Here is a 22,003-nt window from a genome sequence, read left to right on the forward strand (position 1 = left end):
CGTCTTCTACAACAACTCATCTTTGGAACCATTTGAATAGGTGTACACAAAAGAAGCTTCATTCAAAAAATCAAAAAACCTTGCAATTTCATAATGCAAAATCCAAGTTTGAGACACCTCTTTTGTCAGATGGTAAATATGATCATATGAAGCAAAGAGAAGTTATTGCTCATTGGATTCTGTTGAACGAGCAACCGTTAAATGTTGTGGAAAATTATGGATTTACTTTTATGTTCAAAGCTAATCTTCCACAATTTGAGAAACTCTCTCGTGCCATGGCAAGGAATGATGTTATTACTGTTTATGAAATAGAGAAGAAAAAGTTACAATTACTGTTAAGAACCATCAATAAGATATCATTGACCACTGATATTTGGAAGTCTAAGGTGCAAAAGATTTCATATATGTGTGTCACTGGACACTTTGTTGATTCAAATTGGCAACTTCAAAAGCGTGTACTTAGTTTCATGCCTATTCCTCCTCCACATACTGGTAATGTTGTTCACTTGTTTGTAAATATATCTATATATTAATTAATTAATTATTACTAATTATTTCTTGACTTTAATCATATTATTGTCATATTTCAGGTGTTGATATCATTGATGGGGTTATGAAGTCCACAAAAGATTGGGGGATAGAGCATAAAATCTTCACTATTTCCGTGGACAATGCTTCAAACAATGATGTTGCAATTAGAATTGCCAAACAAACTTTCTCCAGGAGTCATAAGCTACCTTTGGGTGGTAAGCTATTTCATGTGAGGTGCACTGCTCATATATTGAATCTTGTTGTTCAGGATGGTATTTCTATGATTAAAACCATTGTTGAAGATGTTAGGAATAGTGTGCGATTTATTAATCAGTCCGAGTCTAGGTTGTTGAAGTTCTCTGAAATTGTGCATCATTTGGGAATTTCAGTGAAAAAGTTAATTCTTGATTGTGTTACTCGTTGGAATTCTACATATGAAATGTTAGTTGTAGCCATTAAAGTTAAGGATGCATTTCCAATATTTGCACAAAGAGAGCCTTCATATAAATGTTATCCTAGCTTGGAAGATTGGACTAGAATACAGGATGTTCTTAGCATCTTAGAGCCGTTTTATGAAGCTACTCACGTGATCTCTGGAACTAACTACCCCACTTCTAATGTTTTTCTTGGTGTTGTTTGGAGGGTCAAGCATGTCTTAAATGAAAATGAGTTTCATCATGAAGAGCTGATTAGAAATATGATTGAAAAGATGAAGACAAAATTTGACAAATATTGGGGTGATTGATCTTTTGATGGCTATTGGAGCAATACTTGATCCTAGGTACAAAATGAGGTTGGTTAATTTTGCTTTCAACCAGATATATAATGCAAATGATGCACGTATAAATGTGACGAAGGTCAAGGATGCATTATATGACTTGTTCTATGAATATGTTCAAATTGATAACATGAAAATTCGAAAAGTTAGTTCTTCTGTGGCACATGTGGGGAGTTTGTCTGTTGCTTCTACATGCTCTACTTCTAAAGGAAAAGTAGTCCTTTCTGGTTTGTCTTTGTATGATAAATATTTGGACAGTGTTGAAGATAAAACTCCAAACAAATCAGAGTTAGACATTTACTTGGAGGAAGGGGTTTATAGGTGTCAAGATGGTGAAGTAACTTCTGGATTTGATGCTTTATCTTGGTGGAAATCTCATGAATTGAAGTTCAATATTTTGTTTAAATTAGCACGTGATGTTTTAGCTATTCCAGTTAGCACCGTGGCATCAGAAGCCACATTTAGTGCAGGTACCCGAGTTTTAGATCCTTATCGTGCTAAACTATCTTCTGATATGGTGCAAGTTTTGATTTGTGGAGCAGATTGGGTTCGTCAACTTCATGGGATCGATAAGCCTATTATGACATATGTAAGTTCTACTTTAATAATTTAGTATATTTTATTGATTGAATGATAATAATATTATCTTTATTTTCATTTTTTTTAGGAGGAAGAAGAACCAATTGATGTCATATTGCGAACATGATGATTTGATGATAGTTGAAGTGTAATTTGTTATTGTAGTACTTAATTTATGGATTTTATTGACCTTTTTTTTTTTGGATTCAAGTTAAGCTTAATGCAAACTTAAATTTTTATTTTAGTACTTAATTTATGAATTTGATGATTGATTTTTTGTTGTTATTTTCATGTGATTCTTGATTAGTATATTAATATTAAATTTTATGCTATTTAAATATCAATTTTTATTACATTTTATCTTAATTTATTTGAATAAGTTGTAAAAAATTAAATCTGACTTTTCGAATTCGAATATTCGAGTCGAATCGAATATATTCGAATAAACTGGCCGAATCGAATACGAATCAAATTTGAGATTCGAATATTAAACGAATACGAATACGAATATTCGAATATATAGTCGAATTCGAATCGAATAGTGAGATATTTGACTCGATTCGATTCGTTTACATCCCTAATAACGGTAGATATATTTTTGTTTAAAAAATTGTATATACAACTTTTATTACTGTGTTATAAAAATCGCGTTTAAGCATCGCTCAATCGTGGCGTTTTAGCATCTAGACACACGCCACATAGTCGGCTAGCAAACTAGGCACCTAACTCGATGCTGAATCAACTGAGTTAGTTACGGAGTATATTTTTAAAATTTATTTGTTTGTTTGTTTGCAATCCTAGAGACATGTGTCTTTTTGGTGTTCCATCTAGGCGCTAGGCATGAGACTTTGGCGCCTGACTAGCGCCTATCGTATTTTGTAATATTGCTCTTATGGCTTAATATAAATAAAATTAACAAAAAAAAAGAGACACAAATCATAAATAAATATAATATGTTTTGAAATTTATTATATTTTTAGATTAAATTTGGATATATATTTAAATTTAAAACGTTAAGATAATGTAAACAAAATTTATATTATTAGTTTATTACACACCATTAGTAACAAAGATGCTACACAATATTATCAAACTTTATTTTGGTCAAAATTCCCACGTAAGCATTTTGTAAGTATCGGAAATTCTAATGGCAAGTATTATATATTTATATGTCTGTATTATATGATGGGGATTTTAATGTATTATTTTTAAACCAAAGAAAAAGTCGAATTTTTAGAGCCTAAAATTAGAAGAAAAAGAAAAAGAAAAAAATCCTCCTATTGTATCGTCCCCATTCTCCACCACCATTGTAGCATAATAAGGCCTCCAATCCTCCTCCATTTCGCTCTGCAACTTTCATCGATCATCTTCTTCCCCCCACCCCCCACCCCCCCGCTCTCTAGCCTCTCTCTCCATATATATATATATATATAAAGCCTCCATCCTTTTCATTGTTCATCCCATCTTTATATAAACTGCACATATTCCACGAATTTAACGATTCTTGAAAGCCCTTTCCGTTGTATGTGCAGATGTTCATATAAAAATATTAGGTAGATTGTGTTAAAGATTCGATTTTTATTGGGAATTTGTGGAGTTTTCTTGGATTGATCTGGGAATATGTTTAATACGCCATTTGTACTCTCCTTTGTTCTTCTGTTATCTTGCCCGCTTCTCTTATTGTTTGTGCCGCGGTTTCTGCCGCCCAAACATGTCGAAATCTCTCTCCCCGACGAGCTTGATGACCTCGCGCTCTTCCGCCGCGCCAACCTCGCCGCCGCCCGCGGCGGCGGCGGTGGTGGCGGGGTTAGGGGGGTGGGCTCGGTGTCTCACCTTGGGACGATCAATTCGCGGCCGAAAATAGCGTTTTTGTTTTTGACGAATAGTGATCTCCATTTCGCGCCGCTGTGGGAGAAATTCTTCGCCGGGAACGAAGGGCTGTATAATATTTACGTACACGCGGATCCGTCCGTGGAGATCACGCCGCCTGGCGGGGTATTCCAGGGGCGGTTTATCGCGGCGAAGAGGACGGAGCGGTCGTCCCCGACGCTGATCTCCGCCGGGCGCCGCCTCCTCGCCGCCGCGCTCCTCGACGACTCCCTGAATTCCTATTTCGCCCTAATTTCCCAGCACTGCATCCCTCTGCACTCCTTCACCTTCGCGTACAACTCCCTCTTCGCTCCCCAACTCGCCGAGTCGACTCGGCTCCCGATGTTCCGGAGCTTCATCGAGATATTATCCGATGAGCCCCAATTGCTGGACCGCTACGTCGCCAGGGGGGAGGACGTTATGCTACCGGAAGTCCCATTCCAACGGTTCCGGGTCGGGTCGCAGTTCTTCGTCCTGGCCCGACGCCACGCCTTGATGGTGATCAGGGACCGGAGGCTATGGAGGAAGTTCAGATTGCCGTGTTTCGATAAGGACACGTGTTACCCGGAAGAGCACTATTTCCCGACGCTTTTGTCCATGGAGGATCCCGACGGCTGCACCCATTACGCTCTCACACGTGTCAACTGGACCGGGAGCGTCGGCGGCCACCCGCACACGTACCAACCGCCGGAAATCTCGCCGGAGCTCATTCTCACCCTCCGGCAGTCGAACTCCACTTACTCCTACCTCTTCGCCAGGAAATTCTCCCCCGACTGCCTGAAGCCGCTGCTAGAATTAGCGGACCGGGTGATCTTCAAGGACTAATGCCGGTCAGGTAAGCATTCCAACCACAGCTCCGTTCATTAAGCCATTGATCTCGACCACCGAGTCAACTCGGGCCGGCCGAAATATTTATTATTATTACCTATTTTTATGGCGACGTTTATGTCCGGTTTAACTGTTCCAAAACACATGAAATTATGGCTAAAAATGCGAGTAGTTGCATAATACTAGTTTTCCCAAAGAGACCAAGATTAATAATTCTAACTTAGTTTAAGATTTTTTTTTTTTTTTTTTTGTCACGTTTGGTCCCTCGACTATGATACCATTCCAAATTAGGTAATTAACTATCAAGATTAGGTTAGTTGACGAATTGAACAAGGGAACAAATGTGAAAGCAATTGAATAGTCATGCATTAAAATTGAAAATCTTAATAGTTAGAGACCTGAGGGATCAAAAGTTTTTTTTTTTTTAAAACTCTTATTTGAACTAAAACATTAAATTTATTATTGCCCACCATGTCTTAATTGAATTAGCTAGAGTGTTACACTTTGATAACACAATTTGATATTTGGTAACTGCTAATTAATGTATGTTGCATTAGTTTTGGGTATGTGCAGTTATAGTGCACGTGTTATTAATGCTGCTTAGTTGTCATGTTATAATGTGGAGTTATGTTTTCATGCTTCTGTTTTCGACGTCTAAGATCTGATCTATGTTGATGTTGATTTAAAATTTGCAGGAAGGCCTTATATTTCTTCTTTTCTGGGTACTCAAAGCAGGGTGAAGGTGCCAGCGCAGAGGCCTAATAAATTTTAAAAAGAAGGAATGGTGTATATACGGACGTACAGTGAAGGGAATGATGAGTTCATCTGTGTATTGTTTAAGCTTTTACTTCTTTTTCTTTTTTATAATTTTATTTAGGTGGGAATTTATGTGAGAAAAGGATGGAAGGTGTAATGGTGTGGGCTTTAGAGGGGAATCGGAAGGGGGGAGGGGAAAAGGAAGAAAGCAAAAAGTAGCAAAATGCTCGTTGCATTTCTTCCCCCCCCTTTTTTTTTTTTTTGGAAGTAAAGTTAAGTCTCTGTGCTAATATAATAAACACTAAATGAAAGGTCTCCCATTTGCTCTGCTGACGACTCATTTCAAAATTTTTTTGTTTTGTTTTTGTTTTATCATGTCGTCTTCTGTTAATATACAAGTACCTCGTCGCTATGTCCGCTGAAATTCGTGTTTCATGCTTTGGCCTCTTTTGCACTATGTGTTTGACTATGTTGCTGTTTTAGTTTGAACATTTATTAAAAAAAAAAACATACAAAAATGATCACACATGTTGAGCTTGGTTTAATCTTTGTCCCCCCAAATTATTAAAAAAAAATAAAATTGGGATGGGGTCTGCAGACAAGGTTATAGGTTGGATTAAATACAGTGCATATAGTTGTATATTAATAATCCATTATTACGACACATTAACACCCTGAACTGTAACAAATTCGGAGTATACTGCACAGTATGTTTATGTCAAGCATTTGCCAACCAATATTTGACATTAGGGAAAAATGAAGGAGTCAACTACTGTGGTGCATAGTGTAGCTAACCGCGAAGTGAGGCCCGGGGGACAGCAGGTAAGCCCAGTTCGTCTTCCGCCTGTCAAGGATCATTCACCAAACTTTATAGTTTCAGCACAACTTTTACTTTCCATAAGTATATATATCCAATTTAATAGTGTCTAGAAGCAGCTCCAGAATATCAGAATTCACAAGTACCTGATTTGCTACTGGGGCATGGCCAGTTGGTGCTGCTGGCAAGTTAAGCTCTGAGTAATCGGGCTCCTTGTCTGGTTGAAGGTATGAAGGGACACTGTCACCTTCACTTTCCATGTCCGCTTCCAAAGCATCAAGCTCTGCATGGTGGAGATGACAATAAAGTTTCTGAGATGATAACGGAAAACCATGTTCTAAACTGACTAAAAGGCTATTTTTCTGGATATAGCTCTGCTTTAAAAGGAAATTAAGAAACAGTAACCTCTGAGTCTATGTCATGTTTTACCAAGGGAGAAAAAAGATGTATAAAAAAATTAATTTTGCTATAAAACACAGTTGCTTAATATGGATATCTTTCTCCAAATTCAATATTAAATATCATATCTAAATTTGACATCTAAGCGTACCACCCATGAGTTCTTCTTCATCAATGTCCTCTGGAACACTGTAGCTTCTACCAAGGGTTTCTTGGATTTCATTGCTAACATCCATAAGGTCCATCATTTCATCTTGCAAGTTCTACATCAATTTCCCATTATGAGCTACTCAAATTGTTATGTAAGAACTAAGAATGCAAAAGAGTATGAAATATATAGAAGGATTAGAAGTAGATGTGAACACAAACATCAATGTCTTGAATCTTCACAGTCTTCATCATTCCTTTCAACTCTTTATTAGCCGATTTCAAAGCTGACATCTGGAGAAAAAGAAAGAGTGAGCACCAGAAAATTCAATTATAAACAAATTGAAGTATGAAACTAATGCCCAATTAAGCCTCAAGTACGGTCTACACTCTACAGATAAAATTGAGACTACTTGGGAATTTGCGATACTTAGGACACAAAATCAAGAGATCCCTTCCTCAAAACAAGTTGATTATTGTCCTACATCTAGGGAGGTAGGCAGCAGGTTCCAATCAGGTTGCAGAATAAACGTATCCTTACAAGATATGACCCATGAGCTGTGCCCCATGGGGGAACTATCAAGAAGAAGACATACTTCACTGTGAATTGACCTAGCCCAGAGAGCATGGCACAGTGACTTCTAGAGTTCTAGGTGACCATCAAAATTTTAACATCAAGTTTCATTAATTTAACAGGTACATCCAATGAGCTAAAATTTAATCCTATACTTGATAACTTGAATTAAGCATCTGCTAGACCTCTCTGAAACATAGGTAATCCATGCCCAGGTCCGACCTATTTCAATAAGGTGTATGGGACTTTATAGGTAGGTAGTTCAAGATTGGAAATTTTTGTCAAACTTTAGGTAGTTCAAGATTCAAAGCTTTTGTCAAACTAAAGTACAACATTCGTAAGAATTCAGAGCCTAAAACAATGTTACTCTCCATTGTCTTAAAACATGTTCCAACTGTGGGCAGTCAGGCTATACTTAAGTACTTAACACATGGTTGAAACCCTAAATGGTTCAAGTATGCATTCAGATATTTCAATTTCAAACACAATGGTTCTATTAGAGTATGTTAACACAAGTAGGTTTAGCAATTGATGAAACACAAGTAGACTAAGAAAACAGGTCAAGCCAGGAAAAAAGCATAGGAGGTCCATTAAACATACTGTTTGCTGAGCATCTTTGATCCCCTCAGAAGCAAATGCAACTTGGTCTAGGTTGAATGTCTGATTATAGAGCATATCACGCTGACCTTCATACCTGTTCAGAGTTACATGACAGTTCATATATGGATAAAAACAACAAATACATTTATGATGTGAGGGAATAGAAATCATATTAACATAAATAGAAACAACTGATAAAGCACAACTATGAGAATCCCACTTAAACATCAAACTAAACAGGTATAGAGAAATATTTTTACTCATTAAATTCAATGCCCTAGAATGTGCAATTCTTCTATGAATGCTAGTAGGAGGAATCAATAGAGAAATTACATAATAACCTACAAAATTTTAGTTTTTAGCCAATTGACTACATTCTGAAGCAAAATCTGTTCTGTTCTTATTCAACTACAGAATCTTTTTAAGATCTAAACTCAACTCTGTTTTACAAGATTCTTATAGGAATCCTTATCTGTTTCCATTCACAAACAGATTCAGGGATTGAACATTAAAGTGTAAGGTAAGATCAACATAGATAGTACTGTTATCAACATGTCCAGCTGCACCAAAAGAAGCTGAAGATAAACTGGAAACCACGTTTTTCTAAATTGTGATATTGTGATTCAACAAGTCAACTTAAGCTTTCATCACAATCTCATATTCTTTTCATTGTTTCAGACTTTCAGTACATGAACATCTTGCTGGAAGAGGTTTAAAAAAAAAAAAAACAAATCAAGAAGAAACAAATAAGCCCCTATTGTTTTTCAAAAAAAAAAAAAAAAAAAAAAAAAACCCCTATTGGTGTTTTTGCCTTTTGTTTATATTTTGCAATTATGAATCATGTAAGAGTCTAAATAATTGAAAGCTGAAATGTAAAGTAAAGGCATATGGCAAAACTAACAGGACAAATGTGCTTAACACACTTTAGTGAAGCAATTCATACTCCATAGACAAGTAACAATATAACTCACATTCTCTTTTGCTTGAGAACCCTCATGGCTCGAGCTTTGACGGCCTCTTGAGCTGGACCAGGCCTGGTCTTCTTTATCTGCTCTTTGTATCTTGCAAGTTCAACATCCAGCTTCTTGATTTTATCCTCCACGGTGTCACCTCTTTTATTAATCTGCAAGATTTGATATATATTTGATTAAAGTATCTTCTCAACCAACAACTAACAATAGCACTATCACCAAAACACAGAACCGCAGAGACAAAATACTAAAAAAATACAGCCTTCAATGCCACAGAGAGCCCAGTCAGAGTGTCAGACAACTATCACAGCTATGAACACAGCTAGACAACAATATACAACTTCCCAGCCAATCAACAGTTTCTATTCACCAACACAAGCAGACTCAAATTCAAGCAATAAATACTATTTTCACAGGCTCTCAACTTATAGCTTATAGCTTAAATAAGTTGCAGAAATCAGGACTAATACAAGATCACAAGTAGTAAGCTAGTATGAAGTGTTTAAGACTTATACCTTAACAACTAATTCAAAAGATACACCAAAGCTCTATCAACACAAGACCATTGAAAAACAGATTCCGGCTGGTTTATAGCACAAATTCCACACAAATACTCTAGCATAAAATATCTAGAAACACAAACGCAGCATATAATTTTTAATTTTTTTTTTTTTTAAATCAGCTTCTCTGTTTTGCTAATTGCTGTAAAATTTCTGAACTCCATAGATGTCGACCACATTATAAAACTTTTCAGCTGTGCTAGTTCTTAATAGGCAACAATTGAATCAGATCGCAAACAAGTTTGCCATAATACCCGATCGGAAGCGTCTTGAATAGAGGGAGGAGGCTCTTTGTCTTTCTTAACACCGAAGACTCTCTTCATTTTCCTGTTCTGCGACTTTTGTCGGGTTAGCGTGAGATTGAGGGTCGCGAATTCAAGCTAGAAGCCGGAGATCGAAATCGTGATGATATATGTGTACGGGAGAGAAAATGTCGAACCGGAAAGCGTTGGGAATGTAATGATATGACTTTGAGTCTTCAACCAAAGGGGAAGCTGTGGACGAAGTTTCTAAGCAACGAGAGCTGATTTTCGCGATGACGACGTTAAGAGTTGAATCGAGGAAGGGTTTCCTTGTTTGGCCCGTTTCGTTTGGGGATTTCGGATAAGCGGATCCTTCCCGGATTAGAAAAGTACCCAATTCTTGGTTACCGAGCCAACTCTTATTATTAAATTTGAGATTTGAGAAATAAAACTAATATAGATTATAAGTTATTCATAATTGAATGCTTCAAATTAAAAATGTTAATAAGTCGTTTAATAGTACCACGCTATGGTTGAAGTTGTCTGTAATGACATTTATATTCTGCATATATAGGGAGTATAATTTAGTAAAAGATTTTAGTTTGGGGGAAGAAGTAAGAAGTTTGTCAAAACATCATTAATTTTCATATTTTTTATTATCGCATTTTGACCATAGAGCATCTCCATCAATGCATCTTAGTATGATTTTTGAGAAAACAAGAATTATGTGAAGGAGAGAGAAGTTTTTGGGTCTTTGCAGGAAGAGGTTTTTGGACTGAATATGTAGGACCCGTGTGGAGAAATGACAGCAGTTTATTCGTACGTTCAACGCACCTTGCGCATGCACAACACGCGCTACTCGGCGCGTAAAAGTTTATATTAAGTATACCATCTTTAATACCAATTCCAAGTCGGGTGTTTTGGTCCTGATGTAAGAGGTATATACTTTTACTATTTTATATATAAATATATATATAATAATAAGATGGAAAAAGTAAATTGATATTTAAAATATAACACTAATATACAGCTTGCACTTAACCGAGTATAATTTGCAACATTGTACAGAGAACCAAGAAAGAATTCACAGTAATATGAGTGGCTTGTAAACTAAGAAGCATCTGGGTTTAGGCCAAGTTGCTTCCTGGTCCTGCCAACAAACAGATCACCAGATTTTATCAATCCAGGGAGGCGTCCAACGTAGCTCATAAACATAATTTGAGCCAAAGCTTCTCGTCTCCCCAAAGAAACAATAGCCAATCCTGTACTCGACGGCTTATATGCAGCCAATCTGTCATCGTTTCCTCCGGATATCAACAATTTCAAGTTCTTGGCAACCAAGAATGCATGCTTTTGAGCCAAAGATCCTTGTTTGGTTTCCTGGATGGATGTCATAATTACAGTGAGTATTGAATTATAGAGAGTACAGAAAGTGTTAATATTGAACTTACGTTAGTGTTAGCGATGTCTCCAACAGCGAAGACGTTGTTGTGACGCATGACCCTCAAATTTGAATCAACGAGCAATCTTCCATTGTCATCCAAGCTATCATTCAAGAAAGTCTCCTTTAGCCACGAAGAACCAACCGGCTTACCCATGCAGAGAAAATGGCAGTCAGCAGCTATGGTTTCCCCACCAGTTGTCACATATGCACCATCTATAGAAGATTCCAAGTCAACAGATTGCCCCAGGATGACTTCCACCTTCTTCGAGATTAGCCAGTTCAGTATCTTCGCGCTAGCCTTTTCTCTAAGGAAATCAACCAACCTTGTTCCCTCGTGTACAAGTGTCACCTTCTTGTCTGGAAAATCCACCGTGATTTCAGCAGCCAGTTCTACCCCTGTTGCTCCCCCTCCAATAATCAATACCGAATTAGCAGCTCTTATCCTGTCATGCTCTGAAAACCAGGAAAAAAAAATCATATTATCGAAACACTCAGTGCTTGTTCAGACCTATTACAAATTTTCTATGACCTAGAAAACATAAAACTGGCAGTGCACTTCATTTCTGTTCAATGAACTTGGAAAACAGATAATTGTTTCTATCAAATTTCCCACCTAAAAAATTGTAGATAGATCAGTAAAAACTCATACATGGAAGGAGTTGATGATACGAACCCAAGTCATAACTACAACCCAGACTCTAACACCACTCTAGCCTAGTTATATATTAGCCGGATTCCCATCAGTAGTAGCGGATGTGATCACTTTTAATGTTCATCCATATCTCAAACCCCTACTCATCAGCAGCTACGATTTCAAGTTCAAATTTAACAGTGAGTGCATACTCAAATTTTAAATTCTTCAATGCAATGAAAGCCAAGCATGAATGTTATTCTCAAGAAAAAAACAGTGTTATGCAATCTGAGTTATCACCTGCTTGGTAGTGGCAGATCTTGTCCTGCTTTGTGCAAGGATTATTGTATGTATGGCCTGTGGCAATAACGAGATAATCATATCCAATTAGGCGGGCTTGTGCTGTTAATACTTGAGAGCTCTTGATGTCAACAGCGGAAGACACAATAATGTTAGCTTTCGGAAGGTATTCGTAGTGGTTAATCAATGATCTTTTTGCAAATGCTGGTTCAACAATGGACCTTAAACTTGCCCAGGGAATCTCAAAATATTCCTTCCTGTCATGTTCCACAATCCGGATTAACCACGAGGAATGAACGCATAATCGAAGCAAAATGCTAAAACGATTTGAAATATTGCTTCAATTGATTCACATTTCCACGATGATCTGTGTGGATTGAATTATAAAACTTACGAATCAATGAGGAATACGTCGGCATGGTCCTGAAGGGAATAGGCAACGATAGAGCCGGCAACTCCTCCGCCAACCACCACCACACGTTGCCTCGCCGCCGTTGAGCTCGCCATGCCCGAAAACCGTACCAAAACCAAAATTCGTTTCAATACAAAACAGAAATGGAATAAATGTGTACAATTTTGCTAACACAGATCAAAATACAAATGCCTATTGATAGGAAACCTCCCTGGGCTCTTCTCTATGAGAGAAGAAACGCCAGGGAAAGGTATGAAGCTAATTCGAAAAACGAAGAACAATATCACGTTCGGATTCTGCTGTGTTTTCGTTTTTTTTTTTTACTCTTTTTTTTTTTTCTTTTTTCTCTTTTTGGTTATGGATTTATGAATTGTTAGGAAAATGAAAATGTTATATGGATAAACAAATTTTTATATTAAATTTAAAATTAATTTAATTTGATTAACTCGTAATTAATCAAATTTATTTATTTATTCAATAAATATTTTTTTTTGAGAGGTAAAAATTAATTCATCATATCAGCACTTAGAATGTTTACAAGAAATAAAGGAGGGTGGTCATTCCACTCCTCGCAATCTGGCACAGAAACGGCTTGCCTAGCTATCGCATGAGCAGCGCGATTCGCGGATCGCCTTGCAAAATAGAAAACCACATCATGAAATTGAGATGCGATTTCCTTTACATCAGAAATTATAGAACCAAAAGATGAGAAGAAAGGATCAGAATACAAAGCATAATAAGTTAGTTGAGAGTCAGTCTCAACATCCACAGTACCTATGTTCAGATCCTTAAGCCAACTCAAAGCTTCCCGGATGCTGAAAGCTTCAGCCTCTGCAACCCCAAATAATCCACACACACGAGTCCCTTTGGCTGCTATGAACTGTCCAGAATCGGCTCTTATAATCCAACCCATTCCCATGTAGCCTGAATGAGAGTCGAAAGCAATGTCAGTGTTTAGTTTAAAGCGTCCATGCATCGGCCGTCTCCAAGTTTCCATAGGGATACCAGACGGTTGTGTAGTAAAATCCAAACCATTCACAGACATCCAATTTTCCCAAAAAGATAGGCAGTAGCGTAACATTTGATACAAATTACTCTATCCATCTCCTTTTATGTGCTCAATTCCAATAACAATCATTGACTTAAATTATCAAAGTAAACCAAAATTATGTGATCTAATGGTACCTAGATTGAATTTTCATTTAAAAGATTGTAAGTTCAAGCTTCAGTGGAGACGTTATTGATTTTTTGTGTTACATTATTAATGTCTCGACTCTCGATACAATTTTGTTGGAGTAATTTATTAATGTCTCAACTCTCGATACAATTTTGTTGTTTATAACTTTTATTAATTTTTTAAAAATATTAAAATAATAAATTCTTAAAATTCTTAAAAGTTCATTACTATTAGGATGCTACTCTGTTAAAAATGGCTACAGGCTCATTATTAGGAACTACGAGAATAATAATGATGGTGCTTTTGATAAATAGCTTATCCTATGGAAGCTTAAAATCGACATTTCTATGGAGGACTATAAGTGATATCCTTTTCACTACCAACAGTTTGCTTATAAAGAGAGTAGATATTGATCCGATTTGTGTCATGTGTGGAATCATGCATGAGGACACTATGCACTCATTAGTATTGTGTGGCTAATGGGCTCAATCTAACATTCCACTCCCCAATATTGTGACAAATGTTTTCCATGAATGATTTAGTGCAATCTTGAATGTTTTAGACACTAATGGAATTATGTACGCACCTGCAATTTTATATCATATTTGGAGAGGGCGGAATGGAGTGGTTTGGGACGCCTATCTACCAGTGCCGAAGAAATTGATTGCCGCAGCGGCTGCCACCATGCAGGCATGGCGACGAGTACACCACGCGGCTGTCAGTCGTGCACCAGCCAGAGAAACCGCCGCTGCCAACGCTGCCAACACTGCCAAGCCGACGTTGCTTCCACCGCCACTGCCTACCGTTGCGACTCACACTGCTGCAACACGACCGAAAAGGTGTTATGTCGACGCCGAAGGTGGTTATGTTTCGGCCTACAGCGCTTCCCTCCCGAGTTGTTTCTCCCCACTTATGCCGAAGCATTCGCGTGCAAAGAGGCATTGTCATGGCTTATAGCTCGTGGAGAACAGTCTATAGAGCTATACACGGATTGTCATACACTTCAGTGCTACCTATCTTCGCCAGGAGTTCCGTCTCGATCGTATATTAGTTATGCTATTGATGGTTGCAAGGCTTGCATATCTACGTTTGATTTCTGCTCAATTAATTTTATTCCTAGATTACATAATTATTTAGCTCACACTTTAGCTTTTACAGCTTTTAGACATGGTACGGCTATGTATTGGGACGTTGTCCGGCCTGACTCTATTTCAGTTTATCTCTAAATAAAACCGCACTGGTTAACTTAAAAAAAAAAAGTTCATTACCTATTTTATTTTAATCCACAATGCAATGTTTCACCACTACTAGGTAAATTATGCTGTGGAAAAGTGTTCACCATGCGCATGGTGAACACAGGGGTAGATCCATAATTTCTATGCTGTAGATTCATAATTTTTGTTTTTCATTTGTTGTTAACGACGTTTCTCTCTTCGCAATCACATTATTTCGTCTTCGCAGTACAGATGTTATGAATCTACAGTACAGAAATTATGAATATACAGTATAGAAATTATGAATCTACAATACGATATAGAAATTATGAATCTACAATACGATATAGAAATTATGAATCTACAGTATAGATGTTATGAATCTACAATATATAAATTATGAATCTACAGCTTAGAAATTATAGATATATCCCGTGTTCACCATGCGCATGGTGAACACGGTTCCAAAATATAACTATTGACCACTTCTACTAGTAGGCCCCATCAATCTTAAAAATATACTATATCCATCTCATTTTGTTTGTCTAATTCGGTTAACGAGATTTGATTGAAGTTATTTTTAATTTACTTTTTCATAATATTACAGTATGTACTGACGTTATGTACTGACGCATAAGCTTCATTGGTCAGAATTGTACCATAGGATTTGGATAAGAAACATATACAGTATCTATATTGTCCATGCCTTTACTTTATCATTTGAGGAAGACTTTTGTTTATAAAAATATTACTTCTTAGTCATAAATTGTACTCACTCATTTAAAATTTTGATATTGATATTTCTAATGAAACTTATGGGATGAAGATAATTTATAATTCTTTGTTACATTAGGAATATATATTGAGAGTTCATGCAATAAAATTCTTTTTGTTAATTTTATTTTATTTTTAAACATGAGTGATTCTAGCTTTTTTGGATTAATTTTAAGCTCACAAAATCTCATCTTTAAAATTACTATAAAAATAAATCACGAGTAGCGCCCAAACACCCCCTTTAAACTTATGAATTAGCCTTCAAACATTACCGAATTAATTTTTTAATAAATGTTTTACATAATTTTCAAAAAGGCCAAAATTGTCATATGTTCATAACCATAGGAAACAAAATGCTATTTGAATTAATTTTTATTTAATGTTATACGTGTCAGGTGTCAGTGTTATTTTATATCAATTATTACTTATTAATTGAGTTGATACTCGTTATAAATTAGTTATGGAAAATTACATATTTACCTAATATAATAAAATATGGAAAAAAAATACTACTTGTACTCTTAATTCTATTTCAAACTTTTATTTCATCTTCCAAATTTTAAATGTAGACAATTTCTTATACCCATTAAATGAAAATGTCATATCTATATTTGTCAATGAAGTAGAATTTAAAAGTCCCGTAGCGCAAATTATTTTGTGGATAATATACACAATTTACCTTTTAAAAATAACACACAAGATTAATATATATGTAATTGATTATCTTATTTTGTATTTACAAGTTTATTTCAAATATTATAACTACACAATATTAACAGATTAAGATTTGATGACTTTACATTATTTTCACAAATTTGCTATATTTTAACTTAGAAACACATATATTATAACAGTTCATTTCAATACTAAAAATATACATTTTACACATTGTTTAGGACAAGATGGATCCTGATCTACCACTCACGTAGTATAACTCATAAAATATTTTTGATACGTTTTCAAAAAAAAAATATATTTTTGATACACATCATAAAGTGCATTTCCCAATTTAAAATGGCCCACAGGAAGCTGGAAACCACTAGTTACCGGAAAACGATCAAACTATACATAAAAAAAAAGTTCTATCTTGGTTGTAACATACACTAATTTGGGCTGAAAATGGAGGACGGATTTAAGCTGCAGCAGAGGCACGGGAAGGCCAGGGTGAGAGTTGGCCGGGTATGGAGAGACGGAGACGGTACGCATCACTTTTCCGAATGGAACGTCAGCATAAGCCTCCTCTCCGATTGCCTCCCCGCCTACGTCGCAGGCGACAACTCAGACATCGTCGCCACCGATACCATGAAGAACACCGTATGCCTCTATCTACAACTCTATCTTTCACTGAATCAATGCCGCTGTAGGTAGCGTATTTGCGAGTTTGCGAGTTTGCGATTGCGTGAGATATATTGTATTATTGTCAGGTTGTATGTATGAGATCTTAATTGTTTAAGACTGTTTTTGGCGAATTTTGTGCTCTGTTGTGGAATTTTGATTTGCTTTGTATGATTTTCAGTTACAAGATTGATTTGATCTATTCTGAATGAAATCATGCGTTCATAGATGTTTGAACGGTTTTGATTTTATTTAAGTCAGGAAGGTGCATCTGACTACGATCATCACGGATTCACCGCCATATCTTTTGAAAGTAGTTAGTCATTTATAATCACGATAAGTTCTGTGTCTTTTGATACCAGGTAGTATCTTCTGTTTCATAGACTTAGCTCAGATCAAGGGCGTATAATTATATAAGAAGCTTTGTTATATGCTTGCACCGACATATAATTTAGGAGAAAACTAGTTAATGAACTTGATATGAATTATCATCATGCAGTTTCTAATGTAATTTAGGAGATCCAGGAGAGTGTATATTTCTGGTTCATTGAGGTCCAGCAGATAAAATTTGGGGATTGCTCAATCTTTTTCTAAAAAATATTTATCTCCAACTGTAATTTTTTTTTTTTTTTTTTTTTTTTTTTTTTGCTTTCACTGTAGTTATCCCCATTATAACTGAAAGAAGAAAAATAAATTTTATAGCGTTCAACAATGCTTTCCAGGATCACAAGCCACCTTGTTCTGCTCTATACTCATCTAGTTATATCAATTGGGCCATTGAACAGGTATATGCTAAGGCCAAGGAATGTTCCCAGCGACTCCCAGTGGAGGAATTTGCTATTGAACTTGCCAAGCACTTCACTTCATATTATAAGCAGGTAATTTACACAATTTAAGCCCCTATTATTTATGCCAGTTTCTTACTAAGTTTGTTCTGTTTCTTCATACAGGAAACATATTAGTTTTACGTTAGTTTATGCCTTTATGGCATTAGAAAAGCAAGCCCATTTTTTGTGATTAAAATGTAGTTGATTGTACTTTTTCTAATTGTATGTAAAGCAGTAACGGTTGACTAAATTCAGGTCTTGTTAATGATAGGCTTTATTTTATTTTTCTGCAAAATTTATTCAACACTTTTGACCAATCATGGCTGTTACTTATATTTATTTTCCCCGTAGGTCACTGCTGCAATCATCAGGATAGTAGAAAAGCCATGGGAGCGTGTTAACATAAATGGTCGGCCACATGCACATGGTAAGCTGTTCATATATCTCAAGGACAAGAGTAAAAAGTGATGAAGTACACTTCTCTATTTAATTGTTATCTGAAGATTACCATTTGTTTCCATGCACTTCCCTAATTTTTCATCATCTCCTCGTGTAAATAAAGATATTGTGAGAAGTCATATTATAATCACATGGCATCGATAGGAGTACATGACAATGATTTTCTATTGCAGTAGGATTGCATTTTAAGAGATGATGGTACATCATGTGAAACTTCCTAACTAAAAAGATTTTAAACACTTATCTCATTGCAAGAATTTTGCCTTTGCTGACTTGGTGCAATTAACATTCACAACTGGTTTCATCTTTTCAGTTAGGCAGCAAGCGTTTGAGGTTGAGTCCAAGGGATGGGGTTTTGGACTCAATTGGGCTAGACTTAAAATTTTCAAGTGCTAGTGAAGCTAAAACCCAGAAATAATAAACTCGACATAATTTATGATTGAGGTTGCATTCAACTGAGAGGAAATATTTTTGTCTAAAATCTTTTAGTGCTAGTTCAAATATGTGGTGCTTGCAGTCACAGAACGTTGTTGTCAGTTTATGAAATTTATAAGCTTCCCTGACCCTGGATGTTGTAAAGAGTGTCACTAGATTGGGTCTGTATGTCTAAAATAAAAAAGGGCTGAAAGCTGTCACCATGGTTTTAATTTTTTTTTTTTTTCTATTTTCATTTTCATTATTATTATTAAATTAAAAGTCCCATCTTTCCATCTGTTTGGTAACTGACATACCTCTGACAGATTACTTGTAGCAGTTGGTTCAATTCAATTCTTGTTGAACATCCAATACAAAATATATTACAATGCTGTTGTGTAGTGGAGAAGGAATCATCTCTGTGTCCTTTGTGTGTATTTTTTCTCTGATGTTGTATTTTGTTATTGTAAAGGTTTTAAGCTTGGGTCTGAAAAGCATACTACTGAAGTCTTCCTGGAGAAATCAGGCGTGTTGCAGGTTACCTCTGGTATTGAGGGATTGGCAGTGCTGAAGACAACAAAGGTAACTAGTATCAGTTTTGAGTTTCTCTATAGGCTTTTTCATGTTTCCTCCCCTTTAAGATGTTTTGATATCAGATGAACTAATATTAAACCTCACTATCTCTCTTGCTCTCACTCAATGTTGTGTCCAAACTCCAGACTGCTGAACTGAAATGTGCTTTTACTTTTTGTTGGGTAAACCATTACAGTCAGGTTTTGAAGGGTTCATAAGGGACAAGTACACTATGTTGCCTGAAACACAGGAGAGGATGCTGGCAACAGAGATCACAGCATTATGGAGGTAAGTTGTTGGTAAGGATTTTGTGTCTATTATTCTAAATGTAATATAATATCCAAGTTTGTTCAATTCATTTCCTGTTTGTTAGATATGCAGTATCTATTTGCTGCGCATTTATTAAAGATTTTGGAAACTGAATCTTGTTATGACCAAACATATTGGTTAACAACAGGTATTCCTTCAAATCTCTCTCAAGTGTTCCTATGAAGAACCATTATTTCGCAGAGATGTATATGGATGTGAAAAAGGTTCTGCTGCATACTTTCTTTGGCTGTCCTAAAGAAGGTGTATACAGTCCATCTGTCCAAAGTACACTCTATGACATGGCAAAGGCGGCTCTTGGCAGGTTCTCTCTATATTTTCACTCTAGTTTCAAACAGTATAATGCAAATTGCTTACTACTGTACAAACCTACTCTTAAAGCCACATTAGAGTTTCATATTTCTAGGGTAAAGATATTTTACCTTTTGGTTGTCATGATTTCAGGTTTCCTGACTTAGTATCAATCCAATTAAAGATGCCAAATCTTCATTTTCTACCTGTGAACCTGTCAGGCAAAGACAATCCTGCCATTGTCAAGGTAGGGTTCTTTTTATTCTGCTGATTTTGAGTGATAAATAATAGTGGTATACCCCCTCCTCCCAGCCAAGGTATGCAATCAGTCCTCGGGTAAACTATTGCCAAATCACTTTTGCATGTATATAACATAATAATGGCCAGCCAAGCCTGGATAAGCTTTCGGTTTTACTATGATCATTAGTTGTTTCGATGGGTTCATATATTGTTGACTTGAACCTACTACTAGGCTACCCCACACATCTTAACTACATTAGATAATTTGTTCAGTTTTTTTTTTTTTAGTTTTGTATACATAAACTATTTACAAAGATGGAAAATTTTGCTCTTTTTTTCTGTACTGAAACATCATGTTGTTATACATTACAGTTTGGTGACGATGTGTATTTACCAACGGATGAACCACATGGGTCAATTGAGGCAACTCTGAGCCGCGTCCAGTCGAAGATTTGAATAGGTTATAATCAAAGGTGGCTGCAAGAGTCTGCTAATTTACTTTATAATTATAATACCCTTCCGTGTCCTCTGAAACAATTGCAAGCTGAAATCTGTGTTGACTTGTTTATGACATGATGCACTTGTTAATATGGTGAATAAAGCTGCTGTAATTTGTAGGGTTTTTTTCCCCCCATAATATGGAAGTTGCACTAGTGTTCAGATTGCTACTTCACTGCAAACACGTATATTCATTTTCTTCATTCAGAGTTTAAGAGTAGACTAATAGTTGATATTTGTTCTAAGAAAAATAATGAGCTTTGACATCTGAATGCCTTCGGAGAAGAATTGTTATAAAGAGACATAAACAAAACCAAGTAAAAACTCCATCATATGTTAATATATTAAATAATAATAATAATAATAATAATAATTACACGGTTGCACAGCATAACGCCTCTAGTTATACCTGAGAAGATTTTATAAAAGAGGAAATGAGGTAAAGAAAATGATTGGAACAATATTTTTTTTTTATTTAGTTACTATGGAGTAATTTTATTTATTTTCTACGGGTACGTAGCTTTTAGAATTCACCAATTTTAATTTCACAAGTATTAACAAAATGACAATTTTGATTTACATATTTAATTTTTATTTACTTTTTAGTACTAATTTTTATCCACAATTATTATTTTAGTACCACCATTCATTACGCCGATCACTCTTTCGTTTGAGATATGCTGAAATATAAAATTATTACGAGTATTTTTTTTTTTCAAATTAAGATCTCAATTTGAACATAAATAGAAGGATTTAAACATTACGATCGATTCAATTCGCAGTCATCTCCCTCAAATTATGGTAAGTCGCAGTCATCTCCCTCAAATTATGGTAAGATGAGGAGGAGAACTCCAAATTTAATTTAAATCTGTTTATTCACGCTAAATTGAGATCTTAAGTTGAAAGAGACGAAAATCCTTTTAAAAAATTTAGATTTTAACATGTATTAAAGAAGAGTTTTAAAAATTTTAAATTTTGACATGTATTAAATAGAGGAATGACCTGCTTAATAAACTTTCACACTAAAATAATAATTGTTATTAAAATTAAGGGAAAATGGCACTTTTTCCCCCTAAGTTATATACTTATAGCACTATTTCCCCCTCAATTATTTATGTAAGCCCATTAGCCCTTCAATTATTTTAAAAGTGGTGGTTTTTCCCCCTGATATATTAAATTGACATTTCTACCCTTAAAGTAAATATTTTATTTATTTTACTTCTCCAACAAATTATTGTGTATATGTAGCAACGACCACGGTTCGGTTCGAACTGAACCAGACACTATAGCAATCGAATTAAAAGTTTCCGGTTATGATTCAGATCTAGAATCCAATATTTAGATTTCAATTTATTAAATTTATGAACCAAAAAAACTGGATCATGAACCGTAAACCGGCGGTTCCGGATCCGGTTCGTGATTTTGAACCGTCTTTA

The 22,003-nt window shown here is 35.7% G+C and overlaps 4 protein-coding genes across 6 annotated transcripts; 2 read left to right on the forward strand and 2 right to left on the reverse strand.

The window, feature by feature from the left end:
* The first annotated feature begins 3,127 nt into the window (after window positions 1-3,127).
* Window positions 3,128-5,674, forward strand: LOC109147928. Of its 3 annotated transcripts, none has more exons than XM_019295602.1 (2): window positions 3,128-4,592; window positions 5,321-5,674. In XM_019295602.1, the coding sequence occupies exon 1, from the start codon at window positions 3,509-3,511 to the stop codon at window positions 4,580-4,582; it is 1,074 nt and encodes a 357-aa protein (XP_019151147.1). In that variant the 5' UTR covers window positions 3,128-3,508; the 3' UTR covers window positions 4,583-4,592; window positions 5,321-5,674. The 3 variants fall into 3 exon arrangements, with proteins under 3 accessions (XP_019151147.1, XP_019151145.1, XP_019151146.1); XM_019295600.1 differs by having other exon boundaries at window positions 3,128-4,594; window positions 5,278-5,669; XM_019295601.1 differs by having other exon boundaries at window positions 5,281-5,669.
* Window positions 5,675-5,952: 278 nt separating this feature from the next.
* LOC109147935 (charged multivesicular body protein 5) lies at window positions 5,953-9,982 on the reverse strand. The gene is made up of 7 exons (XM_019295608.1): window positions 9,664-9,982; window positions 8,850-9,001; window positions 7,879-7,972; window positions 6,927-6,998; window positions 6,709-6,820; window positions 6,305-6,441; window positions 5,953-6,185 (listed from the first exon to the last, which is right to left on the reverse strand). Exons 1-7 carry the CDS (start codon window positions 9,730-9,732, stop codon window positions 6,132-6,134), a joined length of 690 nt encoding a protein of 229 aa, XP_019151153.1. The 5' UTR covers window positions 9,733-9,982; the 3' UTR covers window positions 5,953-6,131.
* A 652-nt stretch (window positions 9,983-10,634) lies between these two features.
* LOC109147927 (apoptosis-inducing factor 2-like) lies at window positions 10,635-12,749 on the reverse strand. Its single transcript, XM_019295599.1, has 4 exons — window positions 12,421-12,749; window positions 12,027-12,283; window positions 11,103-11,548; window positions 10,635-11,031 (listed from the first exon to the last, which is right to left on the reverse strand). The coding sequence occupies exons 1-4, from the start codon at window positions 12,531-12,533 to the stop codon at window positions 10,762-10,764; spliced, it is 1,086 nt and encodes a 361-aa protein (XP_019151144.1). The 5' UTR covers window positions 12,534-12,749; the 3' UTR covers window positions 10,635-10,761.
* A 3,881-nt stretch (window positions 12,750-16,630) lies between these two features.
* LOC109147930 (uricase) lies at window positions 16,631-20,733 on the forward strand. Its single transcript, XM_019295604.1, has 8 exons — window positions 16,631-16,917; window positions 17,724-17,816; window positions 18,117-18,192; window positions 19,111-19,220; window positions 19,408-19,499; window positions 19,669-19,842; window positions 19,983-20,076; window positions 20,442-20,733. The coding sequence occupies exons 1-8, from the start codon at window positions 16,723-16,725 to the stop codon at window positions 20,523-20,525; spliced, it is 918 nt and encodes a 305-aa protein (XP_019151149.1). The 5' UTR covers window positions 16,631-16,722; the 3' UTR covers window positions 20,526-20,733.
* Window positions 20,734-22,003: the final 1,270 nt, after the last annotated feature.

This window comes from Ipomoea nil, unplaced genomic scaffold (assembly GCF_001879475.1).
Source record: "Ipomoea nil cultivar Tokyo-kokei standard unplaced genomic scaffold, Asagao_1.1 scaffold2036, whole genome shotgun sequence".
Taxonomy (NCBI): Eukaryota; Viridiplantae; Streptophyta; class Magnoliopsida; order Solanales; family Convolvulaceae; genus Ipomoea; species Ipomoea nil.

Coding starts and splice junctions, on each gene's coding strand:
- LOC109147930 (XM_019295604.1), top strand. CDS start 16,723: ATGGAGGACGGATTTAAGCTGCAGCAGAGGCACGGGAAGGCCAGGGTG. Junction 17,817..18,116: donor TCACTTCATATTATAAGCAG/GTAATTTACACA, acceptor TTTTCCCCGTAG/GTCACTGCTGCAATCATCAG. Junction 18,193..19,110: donor TGGTCGGCCACATGCACATG/GTAAGCTGTTCA, acceptor GTTATTGTAAAG/GTTTTAAGCTTGGGTCTGAA.
- LOC109147935 (XM_019295608.1), bottom strand. CDS start 9,732: ATGAAGAGAGTCTTCGGTGTTAAGAAAGACAAAGAGCCTCCTCCCTCT. Junction 9,002..9,663: donor TTCAAGACGCTTCCGATCGG/GTATTATGGCAA, acceptor CAAATCTTGCAG/ATTAATAAAAGAGGTGACAC. Junction 6,821..6,926: donor TGAAGATTCAAGACATTGAT/GTTTGTGTTCAC, acceptor AAATTGATGTAG/AACTTGCAAGATGAAATGAT.
- LOC109147927 (XM_019295599.1), bottom strand. CDS start 12,533: ATGGCGAGCTCAACGGCGGCGAGGCAACGTGTGGTGGTGGTTGGCGGA. Junction 12,284..12,420: donor GACGTATTCCTCATTGATTC/GTAAGTTTTATA, acceptor GGAACATGACAG/GAAGGAATATTTTGAGATTC. Junction 11,032..11,102: donor GAGACATCGCTAACACTAAC/GTAAGTTCAATA, acceptor ACATCCATCCAG/GAAACCAAACAAGGATCTTT.
- LOC109147928 (XM_019295602.1), top strand. CDS start 3,509: ATGTTTAATACGCCATTTGTACTCTCCTTTGTTCTTCTGTTATCTTGC.